The sequence below is a fragment of the Oryzias latipes genome, chromosome 14 (genome assembly GCF_053564925.1).
Source record: "Oryzias latipes strain Hd-rR chromosome 14, Olatipes_Hd-rR_3.1".
Classification (NCBI taxonomy): Eukaryota; Metazoa; Chordata; class Actinopteri; order Beloniformes; family Adrianichthyidae; genus Oryzias; species Oryzias latipes.
Window position 1 is genome coordinate 21396524 of NC_136250.1, and position 16445 is coordinate 21412968.

At 38.9% G+C, this 16445-nt stretch overlaps 1 protein-coding gene across 2 annotated transcripts in view; it reads left to right on the plus strand.

Moving 5' to 3' along the window:
* The first annotated feature begins 2818 nt into the window (after window positions 1-2818).
* Window positions 2819-16445, plus strand: part of abr (ABR activator of RhoGEF and GTPase) — a 118730-nt gene continuing 105103 nt past the window's right edge. Inside the window, exon 1 of one of the 2 annotated variants that reach the window (XM_011483721.4) lies at window positions 2819-3930. In XM_011483721.4, the coding sequence (XP_011482023.1) occupies window positions 3156-3930 (775 nt within the window). In that variant the 5' untranslated portion in view covers window positions 2819-3155. The remainder of the gene's footprint in view (window positions 3931-16445) is intronic. The other variant, XM_011483722.4, reaches the window with a different exon arrangement.

Genomic DNA, 16445 nt, shown 5'->3' on the forward strand with positions numbered 1-16445 from the left:
GATTGCAATGTTGTGAAAGAACCATATGTGAGAATACCTGCAAACCTGAAGCATTGCGTCATTGAAGGGTGAGTCAACATTCCTTCACAAATATGTGTCCCATAATGTCACAGAAAAAAACACTTGGGCCTACTTCGCCCAACTGCTGCCTCAACCCTGTAAAGCTCATTATTGTACATCAAAGAGTTGACAGAGGATTATTATTCTTAAATTTAGATATTTTTAAACCCTTTCAATTTACCCACTGTCTCAAATTTGATCCACATATTTTTTTAATGATTTAACTGTATTGTAAAGAATTATTATTGACACATTTTGAATTATTTAAATACAGAAAATGGTCATTCCAAAAAAATTAATAACAATAAATGAGTTTTTCTGATCCTAAAGTTAAAGAAATTGTCAAAACATTTTCCCACCAAAAGTGTTTTGAGGTTTGATGTTTCATGGAGGCAGCTTTTTGAAATGACCATGAAAAAGCCATTCTACTGCCTCTAGTGTAGTGAGGATGAACTACACGACAGAAAACACGAACCAAGTAATTTACTAAGGGTTTCTAAGGAAAGTTTGGATCATGCTAATGAAGTAGGGGTTTATCAAATATTGTTCTCATAATTATGTAGGGTTAAGGTGGATCCATGGGTTACAGATATATGTTTGACATTAACAATGCTGTGGTTAATCTTGTTGTTGCATTATGGCTCTTCTAGAGCCTCATCTAGAGCTGGAATGGCTTGAATTAATCCTTAGTTCATTTAATCTGAGTTGACAAAAAGTGCACTTCAATCTTCAGAATGAATTGTGTTGTGTTGTATTGTGTTGTAGGCATAACTCGCTTTTGTTTTCAATGACTGTAAACTCCTAATTTTGCTTACATTTTTTTTGTATTTATATTCACTTGACTATGAATTAGAATCAAAGTGGCACAGACTAAAGCACACACAGGGGGTTAATGGTTACATCCTCAGAGGTGTTAGATGAGTGTGAATGCTGGGAAAAGAATGCAGCCTGCAGGCCAATCTGTGATTATGTGGCTCTGTGTACTATTCTTCGTGTAGTTTAGCCTTTACTTTTGAACTTGTTTATCACGTTTCTTGACTGACATAACATTTCCACCCATTATGCCTCAGCTAGACTCTTTTTAGTGATGAAGACTCCCCAAAGATCTCCCAGCAATTTTGAGAATGTTTGTTGCTTCCTTGTCCTTAGAAATCCCTGTAGCTCGACCAAAAAAGGCTTGTCAATACTGATCAGCTGTTCCATGAGCTTTTAGGAAAATCTCCTTTTAATTTGTTTTAATTGTGGACAATCCAGATGGACACCAAAAACTTGAGAAAGCTTCTTTGTCCCCTCCTCTACCACAAAGGAAAAAAAAGTTATCATTTGTGAGCTATGTTGGAGGTTAAGGTTACAACAGTTTTAAGAATTTTGGTTCATTGTGGAGCACTCTGATAAGAGATGTAATGATCACATATTTATATGTTTTTGCCATAACATTTTTTTAAGATAAGAGAGGAAAAGAGGGCAGAACTGACCAATATTTCATCATGGATTATGTGATTTGGCAATACTAGAAGTGAAAAAGAAAATGAGGAAGTTATTGTTCAAAAACTACTGAGCTTGGAAACACATCTCCTGTGCAGAAATACATATAAAATAAAAGAAAAAGAAGAGAAGCCCTCAGTTCACACTACATTGCCTATACCTAAACTTTCAGGATAGAATTTTCAAAGCTTTGCATTTCTGGTACAGAAATTTAAAATACACAAACAAACACAAAAAAATTGAAGAAAATAACTTTTACAAAATTTAGATAAGAATGGGGAGGAAAAATATCCGTATAAAAAATATTTATGCATTCATTTTTAGTTCTGATTCTTTTCCACATACTATTAAATTAAACTTTTGACAGTTACTTTCCCTTTTTAAAACTAAACACAAGCTTTTACTTTTACATATTTAATTAGGCTTTAAAATGGATAAAGTAAATGAAAGTGTTAATTTTTTTTTTACTGTGAATGGTAATGATGACAAAATATTTTAAAAAAAGTGTATTACAAATTGATTTCCAGCTGGAAATCAATTTAACTTAAAGTTTACCTGCCAACTACCTCAAGACATAAAAAAGTGATTTAGTTGAAGAAGACATAAGAACACAAATTGCTTTTCAAAACTGTTGGAATCCTTTGTACATGAGACATTTAACAGAAATATTTTAAAAGTTTCAAATGTACTCAGATTTACTGGCATTGGTAAACACCACCATGCAGTGGAGAAGGAGGTATTGAAAACCCTCTATTATATTAGTACATTCCAGTTGTTATTGCATTTCATTGTTAAATACCCTGCCTCGCCTTCTTTTGTTTCTTTTTTGGCCCGCTAAATCGTTTTGAAATATTTTACCTGTACTTATCTATCTTCATTGATAAAGGTTGGGGTATTTCGTGAATCTGGATATCAAATCAAATCAAATCAAACTTTATTTATATAGCACCTTCCTATAAAAATGTAACACAAAGTGCTTTACATTAATAAAAAACAAAGTAAATAATATAGAAACGTGCATAAAAATTAAAATAGAGCCCTCTCCCTAGACCTACATACAACCCCCTACCCCTTTCCCACCCCCCAACTGCTCTCTGCGGCTCTCAAGTCCTTTGGCAGACTGTTCCATGTTCCATAAACGAGGGCTGAAAAGATGTGTAATACGGTGGCCGAGAACCGCCATTGCAGCAACAACAAAAGAAGTGCTGCAAAAAAAAAAAGTTACAGCAAACATAAAAAAATACAACTGCAGTCGACCAGTTCCAGAGGATCTCCTGAGATTCTAGAAACCATTGACTCAAACAGAATCTTGGCGCTTGACACTGTTCCGAGCCGTACCTGAAGGCAGCACAGACTGTCTCTACAGGAAGTCTTGAAAGTTTTCAGCACAGAGTCAAACTGGTTATCTGCATCGATCACTGCGCATCCGCGCTGCATGCGGTCCGTTTGAGGATGTGGCTGAGCTGAACGAGGCCGGGCTATTACCGAAACTGTCTTTTGGCTGTTCTGTTAAGAAACCGAAGGTGGGCTTATGCGACAGACGCGGCGCTCTGTGTGAGTGAAGGTGAAGGCGGAACAGTTAGCGAATCTCACACACCGTGACCATCAAGATGTGGGAACAGGAGGAGTTCGCGAAACACTGGAGGAACGAATTCCCTGATGGAGAGGTGCCCCGCATGGAGTTACACTCCGTGGAGGACATCGAGTCGGAGCTGGAGACGTGTAAAGCAAACCTGAAGAAGCTCCAGCAGGCTCTGAAGGAGGAGAAATTCAAGGTGATTTACCTACAGACCACCGTGGTTCGTCTGAAGAAAAGTCTCCCGGAAAGGGTTGGAGGAGCAGGCGCGTGCGCTCAAACCAAGACGGAGAACGTTAGGAAACCGCCACGGCAGGACGAGGTAAGCAGCGGCAAGGGAACCACCAAGGAGTCCGACTCCGGCCCGGGGTTCAAGCTAAACGCAGGCAGAACTGCCAGCCCTTTGGACCGGGAACAGAGCAGGTTCAGCGGGAGGACGGGGAAGGCGGTCCCCATCCCCGTCCCGCCGGTGAAGCCCAGCTTCAAGACCCCCACCGCCGCCCCCCCGGACGAGGACGGCAGCGACCAGGAATACGAGGACGCGGAGCTGAACGAGAACTTCGTGAGGTGTAACCTGTTGACCCCGAAGATAGTGGTGAAGGACAGCCACTGCAGCAGCCACCGGGACGGACGGCCGCCTTTCCGCTTCAGCAGGGACCTGGACTCCGGCGATGAAGGCCGGCTGTCGCCGTCCTTTCCGCGGGGAGCGCTGAGAAGGTCCCCCGGCTCCGGGCTCAGCACCCCCGACAGGAGGAGTGATGGAGAGCTGAGCTCCGACCACGAGGACTCCTCATCAGCAGGTAATTCAGGTAAAACCCCCCTTTATAATAATAATAATTATAGTAATAATAATAATAATAATAAGTGCAACTAAACTGAGAAAAACAAAAACAGTAGTGAATTTATTCAATGGAACTTGACACAAACATAAATAAAAAATTGTATTCCTGCTAAAAGACCCACTCCAATGTTTTTTAACATATTCTTGTGGCATATTTTGTGATGATGGAGGATGATGGATTAAAAAAAAGCCTTAAAATTAATTTCTGAGTTTTTCTTAATTCTAATCGTTGTGAATCATGATGCAGACGAAAAAAATGCCTGGACAAAACCTTGTAGGTGTGACGTTGTACTGAAGGTCGTCTCATACAGCCACCACGTACATTTTGCGCATTTTTCATATATGAAATATCGTTTTTTTTGTGATACATGCGTCACATAATTCATACGTGTTTCTTGGTACGTCCATTCAGCGATGTGCGGAGATGTACAGTGTGGGTTTCGGCCGATGGGTCTTTACGTGAATTCAGTTAGTTGAGAGTGGTTAGTTGAAAATTACGTACTACCACCGATGTATAATTTATATCTTGCATACGGAACATTTCATGTCAAAATTACATAATTGAAGCATGAATCACTAAAGAATTGCGTATAAACAGGGCAATAATCATGCATAGTTACTGTGGAATTATGTGTTCTTTGGGGGGTTTATTCGTACATCTTCCAGTGGTTTCAATAAGTTTCATTTGTGATTCATCTGTGAAATTTTCAGGTAAAGACCACAACTTGTCTCATTTCTTCCATGTACATTCACGAATGACCAATTTTTATCCGTTCCATGTGCGTAATATGTACGTAGTGGCTGTGTGACACGGCCTAAAGGCAGGCCACAAGCGTCCTTTGTCGCCTCATTGTGATGCATTCACTTGCAGACAAATAGATCCATGTTCATCTCCGTCCAAGCCTGCATCTGGATCATTTTGCAAGGGGCTGTAAGCTAGTAGGAGAGCATGTAATTTTTTATGAACTCCTTCAACTCTGCAGACTATGTCCTAGAAAACGACACAGGTTGGCTAAAAACGGCAAAATCACAAGTAAAAGACCACTGTGAAGACTTTGAAAATGGATCAAAAGATGATTGGAGTGGGTCTTTTAAATAAAATCAAATCTCAAATCTAGGGCTGGTTATCCTCCCCTAAAATATGAAATCAATTGGATTTTGATTCACATGGTCAGTATTGATTTCAAACACCATACAATGAAATCAAGTTTCAAAAACAAATTTATTTGATTTAAAAAAAATCAATTCCGAGGTAACCAGTGGTGTTAATATAGCAAAGTATTGACTTTATTAATAGATTTACAAATTCAATAAATAGTTACAACTAAAGCTGTTTTCTGCCTGGAAATATACAAGAAGTTGATTCAAGACAAAATCCATCACTGAATCAGAATGATGTTGCATTTTCTAAATGAAATGAACAGATTTTTTTTTTCTAATTTGATCAGACTAGTCAAAAAGGATTTCCCCTTTTTGCTTTTAGCACTTTTCTTTCTTATAGTGCTACAGTTTCTGTGATTTACACATTTACACTTCATGGTTCAAGGGACCCAATTCAGATTTTTTTTTCCTCTCATGTGGCACAGATCGGGTATGACCGGTGAACATTTTCTCAGATCGGATTCAGGCCTCATTCATATGTGGTAATATATTGGATACGAATCGGATACGTGCATTTGCGTGTGCCATGTAAGCAGACAAATCGGATATTCCCCAGTAAATGCGAGTCGAGCGTCTGTGACGTCAACTCAGGTGGACACCACCAACTGAGATCACATGACTTATTATAGGTGCTTTTGTGCGCTGAGTTTGCTGTTCGAGGACAGCTGGAGCCCCTTCAGTAGCTCTAGCAGATTTCGCCATGCTAAACGTTTGGGGTTTGGACCAACACGTATCTTCTAAATGTGCTTTTATTACTGTCATGATTATTATTAAGGGCCTGCTCGCTCATTATTTTTTAAATCCGTGCGGTCTGTGCTTTTTTCTTGGTTGCAAGGACCATGAAGAAGGATTATATTAAGGCTAATTCATGCAAAAAACATTTGCCGTGGGGGAACTTGGGCAATGCCACAATGAGCCTCTTGGATGTAAACATGTCACATGGGAATTACATCAGCCTTTATTTTGTCTGGACACCAATGGAAACAGAAATTCATATGATGGTTTACAGTTTCTCAGGTCTGCGTAGCAGCACTTCCGCTTTCGGCGATCCGGCTGCCGGTCCGAAGACAAAGCTACTACTACTCCCGGGGTAAATTTCAACAAGCATTTCCGCATTTTCGCCTTCCGCGGTCCTCCTTCGGACGCACCTCGGAAGGCGGAAATGCTGCCTTAGTCCTGAGAAGCTGTTGTTAGCAGCTTAGCTTGTTCCCCCCTTTTTTTGTTGTTTATTTTGTGTGACTGCGGTTGAGGCAACGCAGCGGCGGAAGGAGGCGTTGCCTTGGGCTTTCATTAATGACCCAGGTGAACGAGAGGGGATGCGCGGGAGAGGAAAAGAGAGACTGTACGTGCTCTCTCTGAGTTTTGAATAAGGAAGCGTTTGCAGACGTTGTGCTGTACTAATAACCGTTTGATCCGAGCAAAGAAATAAATGGCTACTAGCCTGTTCCAGAGCAACGGTGTCCCACATGATTTGTTACCGTTTGCGTCCCAACCGGGATCGGACCGGAAATAACAGCGGTTTCCGACTACGGTCTGAAGCCTGAGGCTGAAAGGTGACACAGTGTACAATCATCAGGAGTGCACAACCATCACAAAGCCATTTCCCCTGCCGCTAACACAAGGCTACAAGCCTGGCCGCACTGCTCCTAGCATGTCAGGGTCAGAACGTCTACGTTTGGTAGTTTCAGCATTGTATAGTGTAAATGCAAAAATCGGGTACGGGTCACTTTTAAATCAGATATAGTCAGAAAATCGGATTTGGGCATCAAGACATGCAGTGTAAATGCAGCCTTTCTGTACATCTTTAATCTCCTGTGTGATCCTTCCAGCAGATATAAAAAGGACAAGAGTCTGCACTCGCTCATGCATACTTCTATATCGAACTATGACCGCACCTTTGATGTTAACAGGATGAGGCCTCTTCATTATTCCGATGAAACATCATGCAAAGTTTTTCTCATTTCCAGCCGAAGGACCTAACAGTTTCACATTAACTTTTACAAATACAATAGCTATCTTGTGCAAACCTGAGTAATAAAGTGAGAAACCAAGTTTCCCAATGTGGTGAATGACTTCCTCTTCAGTGCATCAGAACTGTTATCAGCATTAACCCCCCCCCCCCCCCCCACAAACACACACACGCACAAATACGCTAATAATAGGAATGTCATCATCATAGTTTAATAGTGATAAAATAATAGCATGTTGAATATGACTCAAAGTGATAATCAGATAAGAAGACTAATGAAACCAACATTCTGTGACACGCTGAAGTTCGCTTTAAGCCTTCCTCAAACGGTGAGGCCGTGTCAACTGAAAGAGACTGCAGTTTCACAACACAACAGCTAATGACTACAGGACACGCAATAGTAAATTCCAGAGTGGAAGTCTTGGGGTGCAGAAAAGATACTACTTTGAAACTAATATGGGATTTGGTCTGTTAAACTGCAAAAGTCCACTTTTTATTCCTCCCTTTTTATTTACCATAGTGCCCTAAGGCAAGGAGAGGGGTCTTCCACATCTGTACACCATGACATTTATTTCTTTATTTTTGAACACTTGAAGAACCATCCAAACGTTAACACAAAAGAAATCTAATAAAGACCCATTCCGAGGAAAATAGTGTTATTAACATGTTTTTGTGGCATTTTTCTGATGTTGGAAGACATATCTAAAGAAAATTAGGCTTAAAATGACATTTCTGAGTATTTCTTTATTTAAATAATTGGGAATCAGATAAGGGCGAAAAGGGGACTTTAAAATGGAACTTATTTGGGATGGAAAAAAAAACGCTTGATAGGCTCCAAGCTTCCTGCTCCACCGGCTCAAAACTGGACGACTGGATAGCTCCAATATTGCTCGCCATTTTTGTTGTTAGGTTGGGGGTAGGGGTGTAACGGTTAATTTTAACGAAGATTCGATTCATATCATAATTTTTGGTTGCCAATGTGATTCCTAGTTGATATTAGTTCATTTAAAATGATCCAATTCGATCTGATCCACTGACCTAAAATGGATCCATGACATCTAGCCAAAACTTCAACCAGTGTGACTCAGAGAGAAATACCTGAATACTGAACAGTGCAGGGGAGGTTTTCCAGAGTCCTTGTATTTCTTGCAAGATCCTCAAGTGTAAATTAATATGTGTACAAACAAACAAATAAATAAAAAAAGAGGCAAATTAATTCACATTTTAGTTGCCTCAAACCAAATGGTATTTTCTAATATTGTTATCATAGATTTCATTAATTTTCAGACAATTTTATAATGGTATACGTTGATTCAATTAACAGCTTGCATCAAACGGATCCATATGGTTGGATTGTCGGAATATAAATCCACTAAATGATTAAGTTTAGGGCTGCATGATATGAGGAAAACTCGCGATATGCGATAGTGGTGATTAATATTGCGATAACGATATAATTCGCGGTATATAAACAAATAGCAAAACAACCAAAAACATCATTTCCATTTCACTGCAACAGTTTAAAAATTATACTCCAAATGACCCTTGTCGACATAGGAGGCAAACATCAAACATAAAAGGGCTCATCTGATTGATCAACAACATAAATAGGTCCTTCCGATTGGTTAAATGCATAAAGGGATTTATTTCATTTGTTCAATATTTCAAGCTGCCATGTGATTGTTTTAGCACATTTAAGGTAAACATTTATTGCGATTTTCGCCGTCTTTTGCGGTATGCATATTGCACAGCTTAGTGTCGGATAACCATAAATTTGCGGTATATTGTGCAGGCCTAATTAAGTTGATTAATCGTTGAGTTAGGGGTGTGAAGGGCTGAAAGCTAGCGGGAGAGCACATAACAAAGAGCTCTCAGCGATAAGAAGGAGAAGGGGGCGGGGTAACTCTGTGCCAATGGTACCGCCCACAACTCAGAGATACCGTACATTTCTGATGAATAAATGCTCCTTTACTGAAGCAATGTTCTGTAAATAATTATAATTACACGAACATTGGGAACGCTTTTACAATAGATAAAAAGTTGATTGGAGTGGAACTTGAATTATTAAACTTCCTTAAAGTTGTTGTTGTTCCCCTCTCGGGTTATCCCTGAAGGGGTCGCCACAGCAAATCCGCTTTCACTGATTTGCACATGTGGTTTGGCAGAGTTTTTACGCCGGATGCCCTTCCTGGCACAACCCAGTGTTTTCAAGGGACAGGGAGACCCAGATAGTCAGCAGCACGAAGGGTCTTGCCTGAGGACCCACACTGGATTTTTATCTTGCTACAAGCCCTCTGAATCGGACCCAGGTTTTAAACTTTCAAAGTAAAATCTGGGTAGGTTTAATATCCATGGTAAAGACATTGGAGAAACATTAATTTGAACAATTGAGAACTTAGGCTGACAGGTGTGTTTGGCCTGGAAATTTGCAGGACAAACACTTTATTCAAACATACTTGATGGATAATAGCTTGCCCACATGACCACAGGATTCGTCCATCACTCAGAGTTTAAAGGTGAAAGTGGAGCTTAGACCTTTTCTGCTTATTCACCTGGACTATCCTGGTTGAAAACAGAATAAAGAAAGTTCATATCAAGTGAGACGTATGTACGCTGCCATTCTTTTTAATACAACTATTTCATGCCACAAGGTTTTTATAACTTCCTTTTTAAAAAATATTATCACTAAATACTAAAACATAAATATATTTTTATGTGTATCAGTTAATGTGTTTTTTCTACTGTAAATTTAACTTTGGATGGTTAACATTCAATAAAAAACAAAAAAAAAAAATACAATTTGAAGGCAGAATAACTAATGAAATGTTGAAATTCATAAAAATTAATTCTCTGCAAGTTTTTCCTGAAAATAAAATCTTATTAAAGTCTATTTTAACCTAACTGGAAGCATGTTTTTGCTGTAAGCCACCATTTTTTGTTTTTGAAAGGGTTTCAATCCGGAAGCTCTATGGTTGCCCATTGATTCGAGACATTACTGCTGCAAGGATGCTTTGTCACACCTCAAGTGTGTGATATTTTTAACTTGAATATTTAATAAAGAGCTTTTTGGCCTTTATGTGGGCTCACGATTATAAGGAATCCTTGTCAACCGGATGTCTTTGTCAGTGGTTCCGTCAGCTTCTGCTCATGTATTTATGTGGTTGTGTCATGTGTTGATGTAGTACCTGTTTAGGAATTGGAAACTACTCTAAATAGCTCACACATCTAAATGCCTGTTTGAAGCTTTAAGTCAAGTTCTACTCCTGGAAGTGATGCTGTTCTGTTTGTTTTTCCGGCATCTCTGCCTTGATTTTTGTTAAATACCTGGATCAGGTGTACTCCACCAAGTTGGGATTAAAGCAGGGGAAATGTCTCTTGGGGAGGCATTCATTTGATCCTGTTGTTTTATATGATATTTTTCACTGGAGTAGTTATAGTTATCTAAAGCCCTGAAATTATCCTTCAAAAACCATTTCATTAATTGACTTGAAAGATTGAAAAAACAAAAAAATAAAGCTATCTTAAAACCTGTCTTTTTGAATAGGTTCCAACAATTTGCACCAGTTTTTTTGTTTTTAAGAAACTGTATTAATCAAGAAACAAATGGTTCCATAAGGAAAAGCACTTACAGTTAATCTTTAAATCACTTCCATAATTGTTTTCCCACAGGATACAGATGTTTTTCTTTCACAACTGGAATAATCAGTGGCAAGACTTTAATTGTAACTGCAAACAATGGAGGATGTACTGGCTGTGGGAAGAGTGAGAGTCACTTTTTAGGATCTCAGCCTGTTTGCCTGTAAGGTGATGCTGTCAGATTGAAGAACCAACTGTTCTTTGACTTCCTTGTCACTTACAATACATAGTGGTTGCTTTCCTTTCACACGTACGCAGAAACTGGGCCAGCGTCTTATTTATGTCTTCGTGTTCATTGTGTTTTCAAGGAAGAGATCATCAGATTACATGATGGGAGTCTAACTCTGCCTCTCTCTACGACTTTTGGGTCTATGTAAAACAGGGCTGGGCGATTACGGTCCTCGATGGCCAGTGTCCCTGCAGGTTTTTGGTGTTTCCTTGCTTTAACACAACCGTGACAAACACGACTGTCATCAACAGAGTTGATGATGATTATTAATTAAAATCAGGTGTGTTAAAGCAGGGAAATTTATAAAACCTGCAGGACACCAGCACTTGAGGACTGGCATTGCCCACCCCTGATCTAAATAATTGTACTCAGTCTGCAGTGTCTTGGCATTTGGTTGTTCACAGATGTTCACCATGTTTGTTTACACAGACCATTTTGAATGTACATGGGAACTGAACGAAGAAAACCAATTCAGTCACAAGTTTTTGGGAGAAGCAATGTGTGTCACGATAAAAGCTGTTTTAAGGAGTCTGCATTCATCCGCCAACATTTCAGTGAGTTGGAATGTCTCACTGTTGTAGTGTTATGCCATTGTTTTTAAGACAATTCTGTTGAGGAACTACAAGGTAGCTTTTAGGATGATGTCAAAGCAGCGCCGGCTGCGTGATGTGTAACAAGACACAGAAACGCATATAAGAAGCGTTTTCAGCTGTGTTTAATAACACGACAATTGCAGCTTTATATTTGTTCGGTGCTCATCTGTTACTTTATTCCTACTCTTTATGTCGGCTAGGGAGGCCGTTTAGGTTCAGTTGTTCTGCTCCAAGGACGGATTGTATTCAGACTGAGGAATCTCGGGGCGAATCAAAGGTCAGTCTGATTGGACACGAACCACCTCCAAAGATGTGTCAGAGAGCGAAGGTTCCTGGTACCGGACCAGGGTCAGCTTGGGAGTATTCAGACTTAGAATTAGTTCCGGTTTAACAGGGGGAAACGAACTCTGGTTCACTTTAAGCAAACCAAATATCTGCATACACCCTAAAATAAACAACCCACAGGATGGCGGTGCTCAGAGGGCAGTTTCCTGTTGTGCTCCTCTTACATTATGGTTGACAAAGTTTTCTGTTCGACACTTGTCCATGACAAAATTACATCACAATGTGAATATCTGTAAACTTTCCTAAGGACACAGACTAAAGATTTTTTGAGAACTAAAATTTATGTCAGGAAAATAATTATGAGAATTCAGAAATTCAGGACAAAGGCATACAATTGACACAAATAAGAAGATGTTTTTACATGAAGCAGTTATGAGAGCAGCTTTTTGATAGACCGATATTGTAAATGTTTTGTCCAGATGTTCACACTTCCTTCTCTTGATTAAAGTGCTGTAGTGATTATGTTGTTTGTTGTGCTACCAATTGAATACTATATCATGGAAGTTGAGTTTGTGAAGAGGATAAAAACAATTTAAAGATGTTTATTTGTAAATCACAGACTGAAACAGATGGGCAGATTTTTTCAGAGGAATCCTTGAGGATGAAGATGTTCGCCGTCTCTTTTTCTGAAGCACAGTCGATGAAAATTACACACATTCCTCTTTTTCTGTAAGGTGGTTGTATCTTTCCAAAGCAGGACTTGTTCAGGCCTGCCTCAAATGGCACATGCAGCAGAACAGTCGTTCACACTGCTTTCAGTGTCCTGCCCTTCTGAATGAGAAGCTACATTCTGCAGTTGCCATTCAAAGTTTAGACAGTTGGCTCAGGTGTTTTTTCTTTGTCTTGTAGTTAACTAATTTTGGTATTTTGAATTAAGTTTTATTCTTTGGTAGATTTATTTTGTAGAATATCGCCATTTAAGGCCACATATTGGGAAAACCATAGCGGGACCTTAGCTGGGAACCACTGTTAAATAAATCCATGTTTTTGAAGACTCACGGTTTTGTCTGTAAATACCAGATTTCTTTTCCTTTGAAGTCGAAGACTCTTCCACCAATGGCTCCAATGTTTGTTTTTTATGTTAACTATTTTAGCTTTTAATTTAGTGGTGGCCCCTTAAAAAAGGTAGCAGATTTGACATGCGTCAAGACTAAGTCATAGATGAATGTGCTGGAGAGAATCCGGTAGTTTTCCAAAATAAAGCGTCCTTCAGAATCAAAAAGGAAACAAAACGGAAATAATCTAAATTACCATAAATGTATTTTGTTTTTTCCTGCAGCCTGGTACCAAGTGACCCATAAACTAGTACCCATATTCTTGTAGTATGTATTCTGTACACTCTTATTGCTGATTACCTGGCTCATTTGTGTTCAGTCAATCAGAATGTGGAAACACCCAAGCCGGGTAATCGGCAGGAAAGAGGGAAGGGAGAGCTGGAGAGCAGGCAGCATCAGGGCTGAGCTCCATGGTGGATATTGTAAGGTATTATGCGATATTAGTGATATTAGTAATATTGCGATGACAATATAACTTGCGGCATATGAACAAACAGAGAAACAACCAAAAATGACATTTCTATTTTACTGCAACAGTTGAATTTAAATAAGAGTCAACATAACTTTAATTACACTCCAAATGACCCTTGTTTACAAATGAGGCGAATATCTAACATAAAAAAGCTCCAAAATAAATAAATAAATAAATAAGAGAGCTCCATCTGATTGGTCAACAACGTGAAGGCATCCATCTGATTTGTCAAACGCATGAAGGGATTTATTTGATTTGTTAATTACTTCAAGTTGCCATGAGATTGTTTTAGCACATTTAAGGTAACCATTTATTGCAGTTTTGGCCGACTTTTGCGATGACAGCCTGAAATCGCAATAACAATACATTTACGATTATAAGGACTCTTGATGGTGATGAGGAAGAAGCATCACAGAGACAAAAGTTCAATCTCTGGTTGTAAGGAGCAGGTAAAAATCCCCAACTCTGTCAAGGTATTAAACATAAGACCATAATTTTGATGAGTTAAATAAAAGCACCTCACCTGTATCTGTCACGGATTTAGTTTCTTTCCTTTTGTTTTCTAGTTGTCTTTTGTTTCTTGATGTTTTGAGTTCATTTCGTTTTATTTTGAAAGGTTTTCTGTTACATTGTTGTTTTGAATTTTACTTTTGGTCCCCATCTGCCCTCATTGTTTCCACCTGTGTCTCGTCTGTTCTGAATGTTTTTAAGTCCTCCTCCCCCTGTGCTGCTCCATGGTTTATTATGCTGACCCCCCCCCTGTTTCGTGTATATCATCTGTTTCTAGAGTTTCGAGTTTGCCTGCCTACAGCAGTGGTTTTTGGTTTGTAGTTTAGTTTAGTTTTTTGATATAAAGATCCTGTTCCCCTGGAATCCTCTGCCTCCTCCTCTCTGCGCCCGGGTACTTCCTCAACCCCTGCACGTAACAGTATCTTGAAGACTTACTTACAGAAATACAATTTATTGCAGATAATAGTACTTTTATGAAACTATCTGCCAATGCTAGTATTGGATAGCTGTTGTGCATTCCCAATATTTTATTTCATTCTTGAGATAAAAACAAAGATGGTTTAAAGGATAAAAATGAAAAAGGCCACAAATTAGTTGGATGATAAATCAAAGGAAACCAAAAATGATCTCTTTATTTGCCAAAGCTCCATATGAGAGTTGTGAAATTTAAGGCTAGGTATGGTATTACTGTGCTATTTTGTCAAATCTAAATGGGCTAACTGTGTCTAAAAGAGTGCTGACGCTTTAGAAGGACTTAAGCAGATTGTTTTCTTTTCTTGGTATTCAGATGAGGATTTTCCGTTGTTTGGTTCTGGATTAAAATTACACTCTGAACAGCTGCTGTTTCAGAAAGCCCTGTGGTCCAGTGTTCGTTGGCTGCTGACGTCAGCAGCTGTTGTCATACTGAAACGGATGTTTGATGGCTGTCATCTAATGTAGGTTCATAGAAACCTGTCAGGATTCAGTTTGCACTTTTGCCAGAGCTGCATTCAAAACCTCGTGTGAAAGTTAAGCTGGACCCTGAAGGGAATTTAGACCACTAAACTCATTTCTAAATTGTTAAGGTATTTCGTCTGTTTGGATAAAATAAGTCCCCTAAAAAATACAATTAGAGCAAAAACCTCATTTTAACTGCAAAAACTGTCAAATTAAAAGGTAAATGCTAAATTAACTAAGGAAGTCTATATTTGTTTCATCAAAGACATTTTTTTCCATTTACCTTAAGTGTACATAATGCATAACAGTTTAATGTTTAAAAAAAATCTAAAAAGGAGAAACAGTTAAAAAGAAATGCAAAGTAAGCAGGAACCTCCTGCAGGAGCTGAATGTTTTGATACCAGACTGAACGCATATCTCAGCATTCACACAATAATACCGTTTGTTACTTCGGTTCCTGTCAATCAGATAATGATAATACAAAGTATGACTCAGAAGAAACGCACATTTGTTTTGTGTGGTTCGGTGTTCTGCCTACATGTCATGAGCAAGACTTCATTTTCTTTGTTTGCGTGACTGTGTTCTCTAGTGATCAGCTAAAGAGCAGACAGGGAGGGTTTGTACTGAAAAAACAACACTATCAAGAAGATTTTTCTTCTGTTGAGAAGCAAACATTTTTTTGTTGTTGAGGATCACTTTTACACAATTCTTTCTGCTCCTTTCAGACCTGGCTGGGATGTTCTTTTTCTGTCTTTGCCTCTGAGTCAACAAATCTTAAAACAATGCAACTTTCAATTCATGACTTTTATTCAGAGGGGAAGCAAGCGCCAACCTATTCTTTCAGTTTGAGTCAAGAGAAACGAGCAGCTGCAAGAGCAAGGATCCCCGTCCACCACCGCCACCACCACCACCGGGTTGGGGGTTTTCCTTTCAGTTAACCGATTCTTCCTTTGAAATAAATAGCTTAATCAATGAGCAAACCATGCAGTGCATGCTTCATAGCAGTCTCAAACAGTATCATAAGTTTTTCTGAAGGAAAATTGTGAATTGTATTTGTTTTTGTCTTCTTTTAATCACGACCCTTATAATGGAAATCTTTCTAAGTTGGCACTTGGTCACTTAAAATTAATATTGGTGGTTATCATGGAAACCCCTGAGTGGTAGGCTAATTTTAGGTGATTGATCTGTTTCTGCACAAGTATAAACCTTGATCTTTTGTCTTGACCGACTTTGTTGTGCATGACCTCATGAAAGAAGTCAATGGTGCAGAGGTACTTATGAGGGTTACTTGTACTTATTTTTCACAATAATTTACAAAGAAATTCTTTAAAAATCTGGTAATGTGATTTTCAAGATTTTTTTTTTTCATTTTGTCTCTCATAGTTAAGTTATACCTATGATGAAAATTAAAGGCCTCTATCATCATTTTAAGTGGGAAAACTTGCACAATTGGGGGCTGAATGAACACTTTTTTGCCCTCCTGTATATTGGAGCGATACAGTTTTAGCCAGATATCATCTTAGATGAAAAAACATAGGGGTAGATGGATCTAGGCGTTGACATGTACGGCATATTTA